General features: G+C 49.5%; 1 protein-coding gene and 1 long non-coding RNA gene across 3 annotated transcripts in view; both read left to right on the top strand.

Annotated features, from left to right (window-relative positions):
- Nucleotides 1-7,178, top strand: part of SIRT2 (sirtuin 2) — a 31,401-nt gene extending 24,223 nt beyond the window's left edge. For both annotated transcript variants that reach the window (XM_048501133.1, XM_048501134.1), the window contains 5 exons: nucleotides 602-678; nucleotides 820-871; nucleotides 3,325-3,392; nucleotides 5,710-5,776; nucleotides 6,237-7,178. In XM_048501133.1, coding sequence (XP_048357090.1) covers nucleotides 602-678; nucleotides 820-871; nucleotides 3,325-3,392; nucleotides 5,710-5,776; nucleotides 6,237-6,398 — 426 coding nt within the window. In that variant the 3' untranslated portion in view covers nucleotides 6,399-7,178. The remainder of the gene's footprint in view (nucleotides 1-601; nucleotides 679-819; nucleotides 872-3,324; nucleotides 3,393-5,709; nucleotides 5,777-6,236) is intronic.
- Nucleotides 7,179-11,426: 4,248 nt separating this feature from the next.
- Nucleotides 11,427-17,546, top strand: LOC125434186. The gene is made up of 3 exons (XR_007244745.1): nucleotides 11,427-11,733; nucleotides 14,785-14,881; nucleotides 17,421-17,546. It is a non-coding gene; the product is annotated as an uncharacterized LOC125434186 (long non-coding RNA).
- The last annotated feature ends 1,813 nt before the right edge of the window (nucleotides 17,547-19,359 follow it).

The raw sequence follows: 19,359 nt of genomic DNA, 5'->3' as shown, positions 1-19,359 counted from the left end.
AACACGGCAATTTAACCTGAATACTGAGGTTTTCGTTAAGAAAAAATGGTTGGCTCTGAAGCGTGCGTTACTTAGGAGTAAGCTTGGTGGTAGTTGTTGGCTTTGCTTTGAAGCAACCATGCAACTCTTCAAATGGGTGAATCATGACCCTAGGAGGGTTTACTCAGAAGCAAGCCCCATTGCCAGCAACCGAGATTACTCCCAGGTAAAGGATCGCGCTTTAGTTCTTTGCATGAAAAATCAGTGGGGTTTAACAGCGCGTAACAGGGTTACCTGCACTGCTTCCCCAAAACTAGGTCTTAGGTTTAATGCTAATAATCGAGCCCAGCAGCCGAGGCCAGCCTAGATGTGTTGGGGGGGGGGAGTGATTTTCCACCCCCATATGATAAACTCTGTTTGTGCGTGCCCACAGGGAGAGCTCTGAGTGCCACCACCTTACCAAGCAGAGAGATTTAGAACGAAAGGTCAGTTAACACATTATAGATAGGTAGAGGACCTTGAGGTCTGAATGGTTTGATACCAGGGAAGGCAGGTTCCACGAACAGTATTTCTCTTGCCGTGCAGCAGCCTCCTCTTTCTCCCTTCTCCCCTTCCCATGCAGGATTTCCGCAACGTTGATTTGCTAATCATCATGGGCACCTCCCTCCAGGTGCAGCCGTTCGCTTCTCTTGTTAGCAGGTAGGCAAGACCTTGCGGCGTGAAAGTGATAAAGCTAGAGCTGGGGGGGGGGGGGGGGGGGGGGGGCAGGAGGCAGAATCCTAGCTTTTCACGGGTTGTCGGCATTCCTTTGCTTCTCTCTCTCTCTCTTATCCATTCCAGGGTCCCCACGAACACTCCCCGTCTCCTGATCAATAAAGAAAAGACTGGGGAGGTAAGACCTGACTTGGCGCCTTCGTCCTTTGGAACGCAACAGCTCAGTTTCAGAGGAAAAACCTGTGAACAGGGCAGGGGCTGTTGCAGTTAGAACAAGGAGGATATTTTCCACACTACCTCCTTCTACTTTGTTGTTTAAGGAAAGGGTGGGAGGAGCACGTCAGCAAGGTTGGGGATGTTGTGGTTACCAGCCTTCTGCACCTTCGTCCTTTTGGGCGGGGGAAGAAAGGAGCCTGCGCAGGCCACGAGCCAGACCATTTCCGAGGAAGCAGATGTTTGCATAGGCCGTTGCCAAGGGGTGGCAGAAGCTGTGCCCACAAGGCTAAGACCTCAGGGTGATTTCAGCAAGGTCCCAGGGAGGATGGAATGGAAGCTTTTGAGAAACGCACTGATGGCCACCTGAAGACAGCATTCCTGGTCTTCTTTCCCTGGTAGAAAGAGCAAAGGCAAGAATACAATCAATGAGACGAGAGCAGGGTTGACCGAACCCCAAAAGAACTTGCCAAACCACCAGGAATCAATGAAAAAATGTTAATTGTAATGGGACATTGTACTAACAGGCTAGCAAACAATAAGAACAATAATAATCTAGCAAACAACAAGAACCAATAATAATCATATCATGAGTCCATGAAGTTCTTCTGATCGTCTTAATGCGTTTCTATTCATTCACATTCAATGGAAAAATAAGTCGAAGTATGGTGGAGCCGCGGTGATTTGTTCTTGTTGTTTGCTAGATGATTATTGTTCTTATTGTTTGCTAGCCTATTAGTACAATGTTCCATTACAATTAACATTTTTTCATTGATTCCTTGCGGTTTGGCAAGTTCTTTTGGGGTTCTTCTTTCCCTGGTCCCTTCCCTAAGAGGCTGCTCCTCAGAACCACAGAGTCCTCATCAGTCCATCCCCCCCTCCCCTTGCCAAATAATATGTGGTCAGTGACGTAGGTACAGATTTTTATGGGGTGTGTTCAGGGGGGCACGCCCCCACGCCTCCCCAAGCCCCCGCCCCAGCCTCGCTGCTTATAAGAGCTGCTCTGCGAGGCCGGGGACAGTAGACTCCCCTGCCCTGCCCTGCCCTGCCCTGCCCTGCCTGCCCCACCCCCTCCCCCACCAGCTAGGCTATCAGCCGGCAGTCCCTTCTGCCCTCCCCTCTGGGCAGAGGCGTAGCTAGGGAAAATGGAGCCCGGTGCAAAATCTGAGTTTTGCGCCCCCCCCCCCAATGGGCAGCTGCTGTGATGCTGGAATCCACCCCCAAACATCATCATTTTCAATGGTGTTTAAACTGGGGAGCCCAGATTCTGCTTTTAAATCCACCTTAAAGGGAGAATCTGGGGTTCCCAGTTTAAACAACATTGAAAGTGATGCTGTTTGGGGGTGGATTCTCCCCCACCCTGAAACAGCATCACTTTCAATGTTTAAACTGGGGACCTCAGATTCTCCCTTTAAATCCATGCTAAAGGGGGTGGATTTAAAAGGCGAATCTGGGGAAATTTGGGGGTGCCTGCTGTCAGGGGTGCAATGGTTAAGCTAGCAGCACCAACCTTTCAGGGTATCTTTAGGAGACTCTCCTGATGATACCACACAGGTTTGGTGAAGTTTGGCTCAGGGGGTCCAAAGTTATAGACCCTCAAAGGTGTAGACCCCATCTCCTATTAGCTCCCATTGGAAACAATGGAGGATGGGGGCACTCCCTTTGGGAGTCCATAGCTTTGGACCCCCTGAACCAAACCTCACCAAACCTGGGTGGTATCATCAGGAGAGTCTCCCAACAAATCCCTGAAATTGTGGTGCTGCTAGCCCAGGGGTAGGGAACCTGCGGCTCTCCAGATGTTCAGGAACTACAATTCCCATCAGCCCCTACCAGCATGGCCAATTGGCCATGCTGACAGAGGCTGATGGGAATTGTAGTTCCTGAACATCTGGAGAGCCGCAGGTTCCCTACCCCTGTGCTAGCCTAAAAACCGCACCCCCTGCAGGCCAAAAACTGAAAAACACTAAAAATACAAAAAAACACAAATGGGGCGGAGCTTCGGACATGTAATGGGGGGTTTGAACCCGAGAAACCCTCCCTTACCTACATTCCTTGTAGGTAAGGGTTCTTCCATGTTACCCTGTGAGATAGATTAAGATGAGATGGCCCCAATTCAGTTTGTGGTAGAGTGAGAATTTTCTCTTCAGTCTGGATTTCCCCCGACCTTTTAATTGGATCCCCAGCCTTGCTTCCGTCGGCACCCCTCCTTGTCCAGAGTGCTCTGCCAGTGTTCCTCTGCAGCAAGCAAGAACAGCATCTCTCAGTGAAGTGAGAATCTCTTATCAATCTTTAGCACGAGAGGAGAAAAAAAATTACACAGAGGAAGTGGGCAAATCAGGATGGAGATTTAGGCCCAGGATCCAAGCGTTGCGCTGCTTGCTTCAGCACCCTCTCTCCCCCCTTTCTGTTTGGTGGCAGAGTGAGCCCTTAATGGCCCTGATGGGCTTCGGATGCGGGATGGACTTTGACTCCGAGAAGGCATACAGGCAAGTTCCTGTGGGGCCCAGAGGCGGAAAGGGAGAAGGGACTGCCGTGGGTACCGCCGTGGGGCACGGAATAACGACATGGAACCAAGAGGAATGGGGTGGATTTGAGGCTTGGGATCACAGAGTCCCCTGGCGTGGATGGCTCCCTGTGACCAGTGTGGGCCTTGATCACCCCCTTTTGTAAGAGATTTATGCAAGGCCGGGTAGAAAAGCAAGGTGCGAGCCACGCTTTAGGGATGGCCGCAGAAGGCTGAGTGGCCATGCTACTGCTTGTCTCCCCTGCCCACAAGAAGGAGAAGAAGAAGAGTTTGGATTTATATCCCCCTCTTTCTCTCCTGCAGGAGACTCAAAGGGGCTGACAATCTCCTTGCCCTTCCCCCCTCACAACAAACACCCTGTGAGGTGGGTGAGGCTGAGAGAGCTCCGAGAAGCTGTGACTAGCCCAAGGTCACCCAGCTGGCGTGTGTGGGAGAGCACAGGCTAATCTGAATTCCCCAGATAAGCCTCCACAGCTCAGGCGGCAGAGCTGGGAATCAAACCCGGTTCCTCCAGATTAGATACACGAGCTCTTAACCTCCTACGCCACTGCTGCAGAAAATTTCATCAAGGAATCACCTCCCCCTCCCCAAATCCTTGCTGCTTAGTAGGAAGCCTGTGAGTTTTGGGATTTTTCTTCTACTGCTCCTGGTGGGAACCTGAACTTACACCTGGGTCATCTGTCCTGCATCGTCATTGGCCGGGGAGCCCTCATTACTACAAAGCATAGGGAGGTCACTTGTTTGGGTCGGGGTGTCAAACAGGGACTCGGATCAGGGCCATGAGCCCGCTGAGGCAATCCCCCCTTCCCACTTCGGGCCTAGCCAGTTCATCAGGGCAGATCGGGAGCGGGGGGGGGGGGGATTGCCTCAGCTGGCTTGCAGGCCCAATAAGCCCACTCAAGATGAGGCAGCCACCCACCCCCAGTGCCAATCTGGGCTGGGGAAACTATTGGGGGCTCACCAGCCATCCTTTCCCCTCAGGCCTGGCCAGACCAAGTCACACTTATTCATATCTGGCCCCCGAAACAAATGAGCTCAACCCCCATGGTTAAGAGAGTTTTAAAAGGGGATGAAGAGTTTGGATTTATATCCCCCCTTTCTCTCCTGCAGGAGACTCAAAGGGGCTGACAATCTCCTTGCCCTTCCCCCCCCCCACAACAAACACCCTGTGAGGTGGGTGGGGCTGAGAGAGCTCCGAGAAGCTGTGACTAGCCCAAGGTCACCCAGCTGGCGTGTGTGGGAGTGCACAGGCTAATCTGAATTCCCCAGAGAAGCCTCCACAGCTCAGGCGGCAGAGCTGGGAATCAAACCCGGTTCCTCCAGATTAGATACACGAGCTCTTAACCTCCTACGCCACTGCTGCTCTGCACAAGTACACACACCTCTGTTGTTGTTGTTTGTTAAAGTCAACTGGCTGCTGCCTGCACCCACATCCTGTCTATAAAGTGGGCTCTCTTTGAAGAACATGAGCTCATTTATTCCCAATGAGTTTGTAGGCTGGGGGGTTCCCACTGTTCCCAGTATGAGAGGGAGCATCTTTGAAGCAAACTGCTTTCTTTGATGCTAGTGCATCCCCCAGAGGGACGAGCGGGTCAGTGATTGGGTTGCCTGTTCTCAGAAGCTTTTCTCTCTGTGAGTGTGTGTGTGTGTGTTTTGAGACCTTACTCATAAGAACATAAGAACTAGCCTGCTGGATCAGACCAGAGTCCATCTAGTCCAGCTCTCTGCTACTCGCAGTGGCCCACCAGGTGCCTTTGGGAGCTCACAGGCAGGAGGTGAAAGCAATGGCCTTCTGCGGCTGTTGCTCCCGAGCACCTGGTCTGTTAAGGCATTTGCAATCTCAGATCAAGATTGGTAGCCATAGATCGACTTCTCCTCCATAAATCTGTCCAAGCCCCTTTTAAAGCTATCCAGGTTAGCAGCCATCACCACCTCCTGTGGCAGCATATTCCAAACACCAATCACACGTTGCGTGAAGAAGTGTTTCCTTTGATTAGTCCTAATTCTTCCCCCCAGCATGTTCAATGGATACCCCCTGGTTCTAGTATTGTGAGAAAGAGAGAAAAATTTCTCTCTGTCAACATTTTCTACCCCGTGCGTAATTTTATAGACTTCAATCATATCTGCATGTAATGGTCTACTTCATGGGGCTAGTAAGGATTCCAGAGAGCACATGGGTCAATTGGGTTGTGTTCTCCAAAACCAGCTCTGACTGTGGAGCACTTGCTGTTCTGAGCCAAACCACAGTTGCTCACGGCTCCCTTCTCCTCCTCCCTCAGGGATGTGGCCTGGCTTGGAGACTGCGACGAAGGCTGCCTGGCATTGGCAGAACTCCTGGGATGGAAGGTATCTGTCCTGTTAAGGGGTATAAATTGGGCACCCCCTGACTGGGCTCCTCCTGGGAAAAACAAACAGAAGAAGAAGAGTTTGGATTTATATCCCCCCTTTCTCTCCTGCAGGAGACTCAAAGGGGCTTACAATCTCCTTGCCCTTCCCCCCTCACAACAAACACCCTGTGAGGTAGGTGGGGCTGAGAGAGCTCCGAGAAGCTGTGACTAGCCCAAGGTCACCCAGCTGGCGTGTGTGGGAGTGTACAGGCTCATCTGAATTCCCCAGATAAGCCTCCACAGCTCAGACGGCAGAGCGGGGAATCAAACCCGGTTCCTCCAGATTAGATACACGAGTTCTTAACCTCCTTTGCCACTGCTTGGCTCCCTCCAGTATCCGCAAGGTGACTTGCCCTCCTCAGCTGGGTGGCTTGGCTCCTGGCCCCCCGCCCACCCTTCCTTTCTTTTCTTTCCTCCAGGATGAGCTGGAGAAACTGGTGAGGGAGGAGCACGCCGCTATAGATGCCAAGTCGAGCCAGGCTGTTGGAGACGGGGCTAGCGCTTCCGGCGCTCCAGCAAAGGAAGCAAAGCAGTCGCTGTCTGCAAAGAAGAAAAGCCCTCCGGGCGGCAAAGAGAACTAAAGAGACTAAGTAGGATTGTGGGTCCAGTTGCATTGAAAATTAAAGCCAACTGGCCACGGGCGAAATGACCCTTTTGGCCTCCCAGCCTTCTCTCCTTTCATTTCCTGCTGGAACGCAACCTTCTGGGAGGCCACCAAGTGTGGTTTCTCTGGCAGTGCCGCAGTGGGAATTTCAAGAATACGGCGGGTAACGGAATGGCGTAGAAGCAAGAACGGCGGCGGTCCCACTTTGTGAAGACTTCTCTCTTCTGACTTTTGGTGGGGGGGGGGGGTGTTTGCTTGAAGTCCCTCGTTTCCAAAATTCTGGGTGAAATTCTCCAATCAGCAACATGATGGGTTTGGGTACCTTAATCAGGTTTTGATGATTTTTTAATCCCCTCGCCCCCGGCTGAAGGCAAGAAGTTCTAATGAATTGGGTGAGGTGAATCCACCCAGTGTTACTCTTCACACTGCTCTGTCCCTCTGGTGTCCAGCACTTGCTCAGCCCAGGAGAGCAGCTGTGGAAAGTGCCTATAAGGGGGTTACCAACCGGGGTGGTCAACCTATGGCACTCCAGATGTTCATGGACTACAATTCCCATCAGCCCCTGCCAGCATGGCCAATTGGCTGATGGAAATTGCAGTCCATGAACATCTGGAGTGCCATAGGTTGGCCACCCCTGAACCAACCCTTGTGATTCTTGGAATGTAGCGAATTTTAACAGTGTTCTAAGCTTTCTTTTCTGTCACTCACGTTAAGCTCTCATAAATGGCAATTAAACTCAAGCACCTTGATAACCAAAGAGGATTCAGTCGTTCTTTGCCTGGATGTGGCTCTGCTCCCGCCAGTGTCATCTGCGCATGCAGGCTTGCTGTCTTTTATTTATTTATTTATCTATCTATCTATCTATCTATCTATCTATCTATCTATCTATCTATCTATCTATCTATCTATCTATCTATCTATCTATCTATCTATTTATTTATTATATTTATATACCGCCCTCCCCAAAGGCTCAGGGCGGTGTCCATCAATAGTAAAAACAGCTTAAAACATCGTATTTAATTTATATAAATACATAAAATAACAAAACTCCCGATGGCTTCAGCCCCTCCCTCCCCCTTTATATACCCACGGGAGGCCAGCTGTTCTTATGGCGGAGTTGTCATCATCCCGGCTGGCCAAATGCCTGGCGGAACAGGTTCGTTTTACAGGCCCTGCGGAAACTTTGCAAGTCCCGCAGGGCCCTGATCTCACCCGGAAGCCTGTTCCACTAGGTAGGGGCCAGAGCCGTAAAGGCCCTGGCCCTTGTAGAGGCCAGCCGGATCGCCTTGGGGCCAGGGATCACCAGTAGGTCCGCCTCCGATGAGCGGAGGGGCCTAGAAGGGCGATATAGGGAGAGACAGTCCCTCAAGTAAGCAGGGCCAAGGCCGCGAATGGCTTTGAAGGTCAATACCAAAACTTTACCAAAAACTTTTTAGTGGAGCTGTTTTGCGAACGCAAGCAAAATCAACATCTATCGCTTTTTGTCTTCTGTATGTTATTGTCCTTTCCAAAAGCTGGGAGTGGCTCTCAAATATCCAATAGTCAATGACTTAAAACAGGGGTATCCAACTCTGGCCCTGCAGATGTTCGTGGACTACGATTCCCGCTGATGGGAATTGTAGTCCCTGAACATCTGGAGGACTAGGGTTGGACACCCTGGCTAAAACAAAGCACTAAAACAGTGATGGCGAACCTATGGCACGGGTGCCAGAGGTGGCACTCTGAGCCCTCTCTGTGGGCACGCACACACAAAGGTTGTCATGTGGGGGGTGAAAAATCACCACACACACTAGGCTGGCCTGGCCACTGAGCACGATGTGCGCGCACCGTGGTGAGCAGGGAGGACTCAGCTGGCAGGCCTGATGCCTGTGCTCCGGGCGGCTGCTGCCCGAGGGGGGGGGGCACAGAGGAGGCAGAGATCCTAGAGAGGCACAGCAGTGTGCGCAGGACTTAGAAGAAGCAAGCCTTTATTGGCATAGACAACAGTACAACAGTAATAAAAAACAGATTAAAAAGCATATACAATACAGGTCGAAGGAAATCTACTGGCGTTTAGTAATTTCCAGGAGAAAGTCTGCCACTATCATACAGAGAGAAGGATCAGGGTTGTCCAACAAGTAGTGTAATCTAATTAAATCGGGGAGATGGGGTAAATGTAAAGGAGTAAGATTCACATACTTGGATCTGATTTCCTTGAATCTGAGACAGTGTAGTAATTGGTGGGCCAGAGATTCAACTGAGCCAACGTTACACGGGCACATTCTTTTAGCCTTTTCTTGCTTATTAAATCTGCCATGTAACAAGGCAGAAGGCATAACATTAAACCTGGTGAGCATTATGGTATGTGCGCAGGACTTGATGGCTAGAGCAGGCTGGCCCCTGCTCGAGCGGGTGGGGCGGAGGAAGAGGGAGCCAACCGTTTTTTTTCTAAACTAAAACCTCAGCATTTAGGTTAAATTGCCGGGTTGGCACTTTGCGATAAATAAGTGGGGTTTGGGTTGCAATGTGGGCACTCGGTCTCAAAAAGGTTGGCCATCACTGCACTAAAATGTTCAGGCCTCGACAGACCCCTCAAAAGCTGCCCCGTTGCTGCTCTGTAGTTGCGGAGCATCTGTTCATGTAGTCCAGGGGTGGGCAATTTTTTTTCCCATGGGGCCGCATAAGAAACAGAAAATATTGTGGAGGGCCGGGCCAAAAGGCAGGGGGGCGAGGCGCTTTTGAAAGCCCCGCAGAAGCCGGCAGCCAAGGCGACCGGCTTCTGCGGGGCTTTCAAAGACGCCTCGCTCCCCAGCACGGCAGGGGGGCCAGTCAGGGTCATCCGGCGGGCCGGATGTGGCCCGCGGGCCGTATAATGCCCAGATCTGATGTAGTCGGTTCGTGCTGAAGCTATCCTGATGTTGCACCTATGTAGTGAATCAAGTGACTGCATTGTTCCCAAATGTAAAACCTGCTTTACCATGTGAACAAAGCTGAGTTTTGGCAAAGACGATGCGATTGGGGGCTGCTTCCGGCCTTGGCCTCGAGTGTCATGCGCCCCGAACAATCCTTTCTGGTTTGTATCCTTTTACGAATAGTTGTGCTTCTGCCAGAAGGTGGCAGCATCTCTACAGGGTGCGAGGACTTCATTCAGAAGGCTGGTGTTTGCAGTGCAAACAAGTCCTAAACAAGTCTCCTCCGAATCATGCTGCGGTCTACTCATTGGTGCTTATGTAACCTCAGCTTGTGGATTCTGTGGGGCAGAACTTGGAATGAGTTTGCACCAACAATTTTAAAAAACAAAATGGTTTTACTTTTGGAAGAAGAAGAAGAGTTTGGATTTATATCCCCCCTTTCTCTCCTGCAGGAGACTCAAAAGGGGCTGACAATCTCCTTGCCCTTCCCCCCTCACAACAAACACCCTGTGAGGTGGGTGGGGCTGAGAGAGCTCCGAGAAGCTGTGACTAGCCCAAGGTCACCCAGCTGGCGTGTGTGGGAGTGTACAGGCTAATCTGAATTCCCCAGATAAGCCTCCACAGCTCAGGCAGCAGAGCGGGGAATCAAACCCGGTTCCTCCAGATTAGATACATGAGCTCTTAACCTCCTACGCCACTGCTGCTCCTCTTTCTTAACATATAACATATAACATCAACATTTAACATCACACTTCAAGGCCTTGTTCAGGTTGCATTTTTAGGTCCTTATATTTACAGTCAACTGATACTGCCCAGTCCAATTCTTCTTTGCAAGCGGGTTGGCTCCTGAAGACTCCAAGGGCTTGATGGACAGGATTCAACATGAGGAAGGTTTCCAGGAGAACTCTCACCCATTACAAACATAAAAAGAACCCTGAAACAATAAACTCCAACATTTACAACATAGCAAAAAAATAAACTACCACCTCCCCAGTAGTTCCCAACAATATTGCAGTTACCTTAACAAGGTGTTAAGGGCTTATAGAAATCAAGGTCCGAGTCTGGTAGCCTTGTCTCCTCCAAACTACATGAGCTCTGCAGCCTTCTCCTGCTTTGGGTCTCCACCCCTTTCTGGGTCAACCCATTCTGAGCATGGGGGATACACTTACTCCAACAAAAGTGTGTTTAGGACTACATAGATAACATAGTGTTTAGTCACTGAGCTTCAAGACCTGGAGTTCACACACCCTGTCTGCTGGGGCTCCTGGAAAAATAACTTGCTCTGTCCCCTCCCCTCTTCGTGACGTTTTCAAACAGCGCTACCGGATGGCTATTTTCAGGTGTGCACATAGAAAAGCCGCTGTCTGCCTCGCACAAGCTGCCTCGTGTGTTTCTTCAGGCATTTCTTTGAGATCAGCTTGAGCCAGAAGCTTGCATTCTTCTTTATAACTCACGTGTTGACTCTGCTCCTGTATTCTGGACTCCACGGTGCGATTGTGGCTACCCAGGCTTCTAGCCCCATGTTGCAACTCGGGTATTCGGATTCCTAACACAAAAGAAGAGAGTCCAAACTTGCCACTAAAACAAAGTTCAATTTACGTTAACTTTGGAATTGTGGTACTAGAAACTTTTTTGTCTCTTGGAAGAAGAAGAAGAAGAAGAAGAAGAAGAAGAAGAAGAAGAAGAAGAAGAAGAAGAAGAAGAAGAAGAAGAAGAAGAAGAAGAAGAAGAAGAAGAAGAAGAAGAAGAAGAAGGAGGAGGAGGAGGAGGAGGAGGAGGAGGAGGAGGAGGAGGAGTTTGGATTTATGTCCCCCTTTCTCTCCTGCCGGAGACTCAAAGAGGCTGACAATCTCCTTGCCCTTCCCCCCTCACAACAAACACCCTGTGAGGTCGGTGGGGCTGAGAGAGCTCCGAGAAGCTGTGACTAGCCCAAGGTCACCCAGCTGGCGTGTGTGGGAGTGCACAGGCTAATCTGAATTCCCCAGATAAGCCTCCACAGCTCAGACGGCAGAGCTGGGAATCAAACCCGGTTCCTCCAGATTAGATACATGAGCTCTTAACCTCCTACGCCACTGCTGGTAGGTAATTTTTTGTTGTTGCGTGCCTAACGCCTTTTAGATTACAACTGAGCACCTGAAAATTCTCTGCAATCAGGAACTCTCGGCAGCAACGGGAGACGTGCTTATTGAACTGTCGTTCCTTACTGGGGTCAATGTACCTTGAAGAGCAGGAAGTAACTTCTCTAGCCAAGTCCTGGGATTCCCCCTTTTGTGTGTTTCTTGGGGGCATACCTCGTTGAGCGTACAGCTTCCTTGAACTCGAGGAAACATCCACAGGTAAAAGCTCAGTGGCTCTCCTGATCTTCTGAAACTGTGGAAGAGACCCGGTGCATTGCCTTGGCGGAGAAGACCAGGTCGCGAGGTTAGACATTCTAATGGGTATGTTGGGGGGTTGACTGCTTTCTATTGGCAAAAAACGAGATACCTCTTCTGCATCCAACTTAGGTGTCAAATTTGCAGTCCTCCAGATGTTATGGACTACAGTTCCCATCATCCCCTGCCAGTGTGGTGCTGGCAGGGGATGATGGGAACCTTAGTCCATAACATCTGGAGGACTGCAAATTTGACACCTGTGCAAATCTACACCAACAGCTCTAATGGGACTTTGCCGATTCAAAAGGTTGAGTGGCAGAGCTCTCCAGATTTATCTATTACAGCAGTGGTTCTCAACCTTCCTAATGCCGCAACCCTTTAATACAGTTCCTCATGTTGTAATGACCCCCAACCCTAACATTTATCCATTTTACAGATGGAGAACACTGATGCAGAGAGTCTTAGGCGACCCCTGTGAAAGGGTCGTTCGACCCTCAAAGGGGTCCTGACCCCCAGGTTGAGAACCACTGTATTACAGGCTGTCTTGTTAACTTTGAAGTCTGATCGTACAAAGTAGTTAGGTGTAAGTTCTTTGAATTATAACCAGCAAGCCGGACCAAAGACCTTCAGAGCATTTTCCCTTTTACTGAAAAAGGAATTGCTCTCTTTATTATGTGAGACATTGAGAATACAGGCATGTGAAAAATTACTCCTACAATATTACTACAAAAATTACTCCTAACAATAAGAGCTAAAATGATCAAGGTTCCTAACATTGTTTAACCGTATTATGTTAAGTAATATTTCTAAATCCAAACTGGGGTTCAGTTTTCCCTCACTGATTTCAAGAATTATCACTCACCTAATGTTCTTCTGAGACTTCCATTCAGAGAAATCTAACTTGCTTGTCACAATAATGCATTTTCTTTTTTTTTTTAGTATCTTATCTTCTTCTAAATCTCTTCTATCATAATAATGTGATTACTGTTTAAATAAGTGATCGGGTCTTAATTCAGTATGAGATAATCAAAGCAAGTCGAAACAGGAATAACATCTGATGTGCCCTCTTTAATTTTCCTAAAGGACGATGAGAAGGCCAATCTTAACTCTTAACCTCTATTAAAAAGTAATTAATCCAACTTTTCTGTAACTGTTTCAGTTCAAGTAAACGTAAAAGAACCTTAAAGCAAACAGAGTTCACTGACAGTTGAAGAGTGGGTGAACTCACACACAGCTAGCTTGCATAATCCGCAAGAAAAACTGGTGAAGTAATCAGATACCGCTACATTCTCACTCCTTACCTAACCGGCGCTCAACGGCAGGCTCTGTGGAGAAGAGATCTCAAGGTTTCTGGCTGAGCCGACGCTTTGTATATCTTTATAAATAAAAGCAAGCAAAAGGAAAACCAACTACAAAGTCGCCTGCCTGCATATGTAGTGGCAGGAGCAGCAGTGGCGTAGGAGGTTAAGAGCTCATGTATCTAATCTGGAGGAACCGGGTTTGATTCCCAGCTCTGCCGCCTGAGCTGTGGAGGCTTATCACGGGAATTCAGATTAGCCTGTGCACTCCCACACACGCCAGCTGGGTGACCTTGGGCTAGTCACAGCTTCTCGGAGCTCTCTCAGCCCCACCTACCTCACAGGGTGTTTGTTGTGAGGGGGGAAGGGCAAGGAGATTGTAAGCCCCTTTGAGTCTCCTGCAGGAGAGAAAGGGGGGATATAAATCCAAACTCTTCTTCTTCTTCTTAGTGTTGTGATCTGTTGCTTTGACTCTCTCCAATCGCTTGGGGAGCCCTTTGGTGGGTTTGCGTGACGGCTTTCTGCTCTGCACCACTCGGGGCATAAAGACATACATTACGTTGACCTTGGCCTGTGTTTCTATCATAACAATTGAGTCTATTTCCTGGTAGCAACAAAGCGGCCTTTGATTGCCAGATGACAGGCATATTTCCATGAAACTTACGAGAAAGCACTGACGTCGCTCCCCAGTTGAATGGTTAGCATTTTTAATAGTCGTTTCATTGTTCAAAGCGCCTTGCATATATTAACCTGGTCACAACAGCCCTGTTATGTGGGCCAGCGTTATTTACTTATGATATCGACGCTGTGCAGTCTGTTGACCGATTCTCAAGGCAGCTTGAGACCCTGAAGCAAATCTGAGGAATACAATCCAGGTCGGTCAAATAATGAATTGGGCATCGGCGCTTTTGGGAGACTGTTGCCCCAGTTTGACCTAGGCTCATTTCGCACATGCAGAATAATGCGTTTTCAAACCACTTTCACAACTGTTTGCAAGTGGATTTTGCTATTCCGCACAGCTTCAAACAGCACTGAAAGCAGTTTGAAAGTGCATTATTCTGCATGTGCGGAATGAGCCCTAGAAAGGCCCAACAACTGTCTCCAACAGGTGCTCAGAATTCCCAGAATTCCCCTGTGCCATGTTGGGGGAATTCAGCAAGGTTGCATGCTGGAATCTGTAAAGAGCGACAGCCAAGATGGCAGCGCCCAATCCTCCTGGCCAGCAAGTTGCTTCACGGACCAGAGTCCTGGAATTTGACCTGCCTCATTTCTCTGGTTCTGGCCATTCTTCCCTCTCGATGCCACCTGGGAAACAGTGTGCCCTCAAGTCTGGTCAGTTTTAGTCCCATTAATTTGGGTCGTTTCCTGTGAAAAGCCAGGTGTACAAACTCCTGACAGGTGCTACCAATCTTGATCCTCCTTGATCTGAGGTTGCAAATGCCTTAGCAGACCAGGTGCTCAGGAGCAGCAGCAGCAGCAGAAGGCCATTGCTTTCATATCCTGCACGTGAGCTCCCAAAGGCACCTGGTGGGCCACTGCGAGTAGCAGAGGGCTGGACTAGATGGACTCTGGTCTGATCTGTTCTTATGTTCTTGCGTGTGTGTGTGTAAGTGTAAGAACTCAAAATAGCTGACCTTGTTCAAAAAGGTGCTTTAGACAGAACCCAGCTTCGTTCCTCCACCTCCCTTTTGCCTTCTCTGCCTTTTTTTTTTTTTTTTGGTTAACGCGAGCGCTGCGTCTGGAGGCCACGTGAAGGCAGTTGGCGGAGGTGTCAACCACATCCCTCCCGTTGTGCCTTCCAGACCTGCTGCTCTCCATCATCAGAGGCTGATTTCCCCCGTTCGCATCTCTCTTCCCCCCGCGAGAGCTTCTGGAGGCTGCTCGCCTGCCCCCTGAAAGGTAAGACGAGCGTCGCATCTTGCTCTTGGGCCCTCGAGTTGCGTGGGGTGGCCTTTTGCGTGGGGTGGAGCAGCAGTGGCGTAGGAGGTTAAGAGCTCGTGTATCTAATCTGGGGGAACCGGGTTTGATTCCCAGCTCTGCCGCCTGAGCTGTGGAGGCTGATCTGGGGGATTCAGATTGGCCTGCGCACTCCCACACACGCCAGCTGGGTGACCTTGGGCTAGTCACAGCTTCTCGGAGCTCTCTCAGCCCCACCTACCTCACAGGGTGCTTGTTGTGAGGGGGGAAGGGCAAGGAGATTGTCAGCCCCTTTGAGTCTCCTTACAGGAGAGAAAGGGGGGATATAAATCCAAACTCTTCTTCTTCTTCTTCTTTTGTTTGGGTCAAACGGCAAATGGGCGCCCATCAGTTAGTTGCTGGGGTAGCTAATCAGAATCCTCAATCTGCAAAGCAATCCCCAAGGTGCTCAGCCTTTTCGGTTGCAGGTTGGAACACGTCACTGCAGAACTGCTCTTCAGATGTGGGTGTTTGAGCGCCTCAGCCTTCAGCAGAGTCCTTTACCAAGGCCTGTGCAGAAACCCATTTTGGCTGCCGCCATTTTGCATGCTGGTGTGTTTACACGTGCCCTGCAATCTGCCACGGGGCAAACCCCAGGAATGCTTCTGTGTGTGATCTACTGGAGTAAATTTGCTGGGCATCTGAACAAGAGGTGCTACCTGGGAGTAAGTAACGGGGCTCGCTCTGAATCAAGGAACCGTGACTCAGTGACAGAGCATCTGCGCGGCAGGCAGGGCTCAATTGCAGCATCTCCAGTTAAAGAGATGAGGTGGGAGATCAGCAGGGTTGGGATCCAAAAATTTTAGTAACTGGTTCCCATGGTGGTGGGATTCAAACTGTGGCGTAGCGCCAATGGGGCTGGGCGGGGCATGACTGGGGACATGGCCAGGCATTCCGGGGGCGGGGCATTCCAGGGCGGGGGTGTGGCAAGGACGCAGCCGCCTCGCCGGTCCTTGGGAGGGAAATGAATGCATGCAGGCGCAGGCTGCCACGCACGCCGGTGCACCTCCTGCTAGACTGCTTCAAGTTCTGCGTGCTACTGCTGAGAGGAGGGGCGTAACTAAGGCAAAAATCACGTGGCAAAATCACCAATTAGTAACCCCCTCTCGGCACACACAAATAATTAGCAACCTACTCTCGGGAACCTGCGAGAACCTGCTGAATCCCACCTCTGGAGATCGTGTGAGAGGCCCCATCGAATACTCTGGGCAGTTTCTGCCAGTCTGAGTAGGCAATACCTGAGACCTTCTGTCAAAAGCACATGGCTGGAATCAGCTGGCTGTTGTGGGTTTTCCAGGCTGTGTGTCCGTGGCCTGGTGGTTTTTGCTCCTAATGTTTCAGATGCCCGCAGACCACGGCCACACAGCCTGGAAAACCCACAACAACCAGTTGATTCTGGGCGTGAAATTTTTCGACAGTGCACTTAGTGGAGATGTTCGCTCTCAAGAGCACGGCGTGTTTACCCACAAGTCTCAGAGGCCAGGAGATTGGGAGGTCCTACCAAGAGCCCCTGTCCCCTGTTCTGAAAACCCGAGTCGATCCAGTCTTTCCCAACATGTTTTTATCTTCCAGAATAAAAGGAGCAGCAGTGGCGTAGGAGGTTAAGAGCTCGTGTATCTAATCTGGAGGAACCGGGTTTGATTCCCAGCTCTGCCGCCTGAGCTGTGGAGGCTTATCTGGGGAATTCAGATTAGCCTGTGCACTCCCATACACGCCAGCTGGGTGACCTTGGGCTAGTCACAGCTTCTCGGAGCTCTCTCAGCCCCACCTACCTCACAGGGTGTTTGTTGTGAGGGGGGAAGGGCAAGGAGATTGTAAGCCCCTTTGAGTCTCCTGCAGGAGAGAAAGGGGGGAACATATAAATCCAAACTACCCTCCTCCCTTCCCTTCCTCCTTCCTTCTTTCTTTCTTTCTTTCTTCTTCTTTTTTTTTCTTCTTCTTTCTTCTTCTTCCTCCTCTTTCTTCCTTCTTTCTCTTCCTCCTCCTTCCTTCTTCTTCTTCTTCTTCTTCTTCTCCTTCTCCTTCTCCTTCTCCTTCTCCTTCTCCTCCTTCTCCTCCTCCTCCTCCTCCTCCCTTCTCCTTCTCTTCTTTCCTCCTTCTCCCTCCCTCCCTCCTCCTTCTCCTTCTCCCTCCTCCTCCTCCTCCTCCTCCTCCTCCTCCTCCTCCTCCTCTTCTTCTTCTTCTTCTTCTTCTTCTTCTTCTTCTCCTTCTCCTTCTCCTTTTCCTCCTCCTCTTCCTTCTTCTTCTTCTTCTTCTTCTTCTTCTCCTTCTCCTCCTCCTCCTCTTCTTCCTTCTTCTCCTTCTCCTTCTCCTCCTCCTCCTCCTCCTCCTCCTTCTTCTTCTCCTTCTTCTTCTCCTTCTCCTTCTCCTCCTCCTCCTCCTCCTCCTCCTCCTCCTCCTCCTCCTCCTCCTCCTCCTCCTCCTCCTCCTCCTCCTCCTTCTTCTTCTTCTTCTTCTTCTTCTTCTTCTTCTTCTTCTTCAGAATAAGCAACGGGGAATCGAAAAGCCGTACCTCAGGATGTGGTGTTTTTGAAGTCGTGACAATAGGTTTGTTGTGAAGCATGACCAGCGCTGACCCCGGTGACAACAGAGGACCTGTGGCAAGTGTGTCTGGGTAAGTTGGTTGCCATCTTTGTACGAGACAGTGAGTTGATCAGCCAACTCCTTGCGGAGCAGTTTGGGCAAGCACGTTTGCCGCCAACGGACATTGGTTGAGGACTGACGTAAAGCAAAGTCTTTTCACAAAGTATAGCTTGGCTATATGGCTTTGCAAGGCATACACGAAGTGTAGCACTTTCCATAGCTGTAGGACAGAATAGCTCAGTGATGGCGAATCTTTTTGCGACAGAGTGCCCAAATTGCAACCCAAAACCCACTTATTTATCTCAAAGTGCCAACACAGTAATTTAACCTAAATACTGAGGTTTTTGTTTAGAAAAAACAGTTGGCTCAAGAGGCATGCGTTTCTCAGGAGTAAGCTTGGTGGTAGTCGATCGCTTTGCTTTGAAGCAACCGTGCAACTCTTCCAACGGGTGAATCACGACCCTAGGAGGGTTTACTCAGAAGCAAGCCCCATTGCCATCAACAGAGCTTACTCCCAGGTAAAGGATCACGCTTTAGTTCTTCGCATGAAAATCAGTGGGGTTTAACAGCGCTTAATAGGGTTACCTACACTCCTTCCCCAAAACTAGGTCTTAGGTTTAATGCTAATAATCGAGCCCAGCGGCCCAGGCCAGCCTAGATGTGTTATTGGGGTAACTCTGTTTGCTTGCACGCGTGCCACAGATAAGGTTCTTGAAGAGTGCCACCTCTGGCACCTCGATGCTATAGGATTACGGCCCACATCACTGGAATAGCTAAATAGAACCTCCATATTCAGAGGCAGTGTATCGGTGAACACCACATGTTTGAAATAAACTACACGGAGAGCTGTTTCCTTCATTCCCTGCTTGGGATGCTGCCAGTAGTATCTGGCTGGAAAAAAAATGCCAGGCCTGATGAATTTTTGGCCTTATCCCACCAGAGCTGTTTGGACATTCTTATTGACACATGAGAGTGAGAAAGTACGCATTTCATTTCTTTTTCTATTCCATGGTGTTTTTTTGTTGGTGATTTCTGATTTTAATATTTCGCCATTGATTGTGTAGATGGCAACTTTGGCCAGCACTGCATCGACAATGACAATGAGCCAGGCAGACATCAAAAGTTTTAGATTTTATTGCAAGTGACAGGTTTTCCATAATTGAAGAAAAAATGGCCTCTCTTGGACTGTTAGTGGATTCACTTTGCCCTTTGTCCTATTCAGAAGCTTATAGGAAATTAAAAGGTCAACTATTGGATAGAGAGTTCTCTACCCTAATCACCGCAGCCAAGAAAACGTGCTCCCCCCCTGTATTTTTCTCTCCCATTTGAACTGGGCCACTTGGCACACTACCTGTATTGCTTAATAAACCCTGCTCAAAGGAGAGCCATAATACCGCCAGGTTTAATAGTTATGCCTTCTGCCTTGTTACATGGCAGATTTAATAAGCAAGCAAAGGCTAAAAGATTGTGCCCATGTAACGATGGCTCAGTTGAATCTCTGGCCCACCAATTACTTCACTGTCTCAGATTCAAGGAAATCAGATCCAAGTATGTGAATCGTTAGACTCCTTTACATTTAATCCCGATCTCCCGATTTGAATCTAAGATTACACTACTTGTTGGACCACCCTGATCCTTCTCTCTGTACGATAGTGGCAGACTTTCTCCTGGAAATTACTAAACGCCAATAGATTTCCTTCGACCTGTATTGTATATGCTTTTTAATCTGTTTTTTTTATTACTGTTGTACTGTTGTCTATGCCAATAAAGGCTTGCTTCTCTTCACAAAGTGACAAGAAAGCAACAGAAGGCTGTTCTGAGGCTCTGGCTCTTAAGCC

The sequence above is a fragment of the Sphaerodactylus townsendi genome, linkage group LG06 (genome assembly GCF_021028975.2).
Source record: "Sphaerodactylus townsendi isolate TG3544 linkage group LG06, MPM_Stown_v2.3, whole genome shotgun sequence".
In the NCBI taxonomy this organism is placed as follows: domain Eukaryota; kingdom Metazoa; phylum Chordata; class Lepidosauria; order Squamata; family Sphaerodactylidae; genus Sphaerodactylus; species Sphaerodactylus townsendi.
The sequence above is the reverse complement of the archived record's forward strand: the minus strand, read 5'-3'. Positions and strand labels throughout refer to the sequence as shown.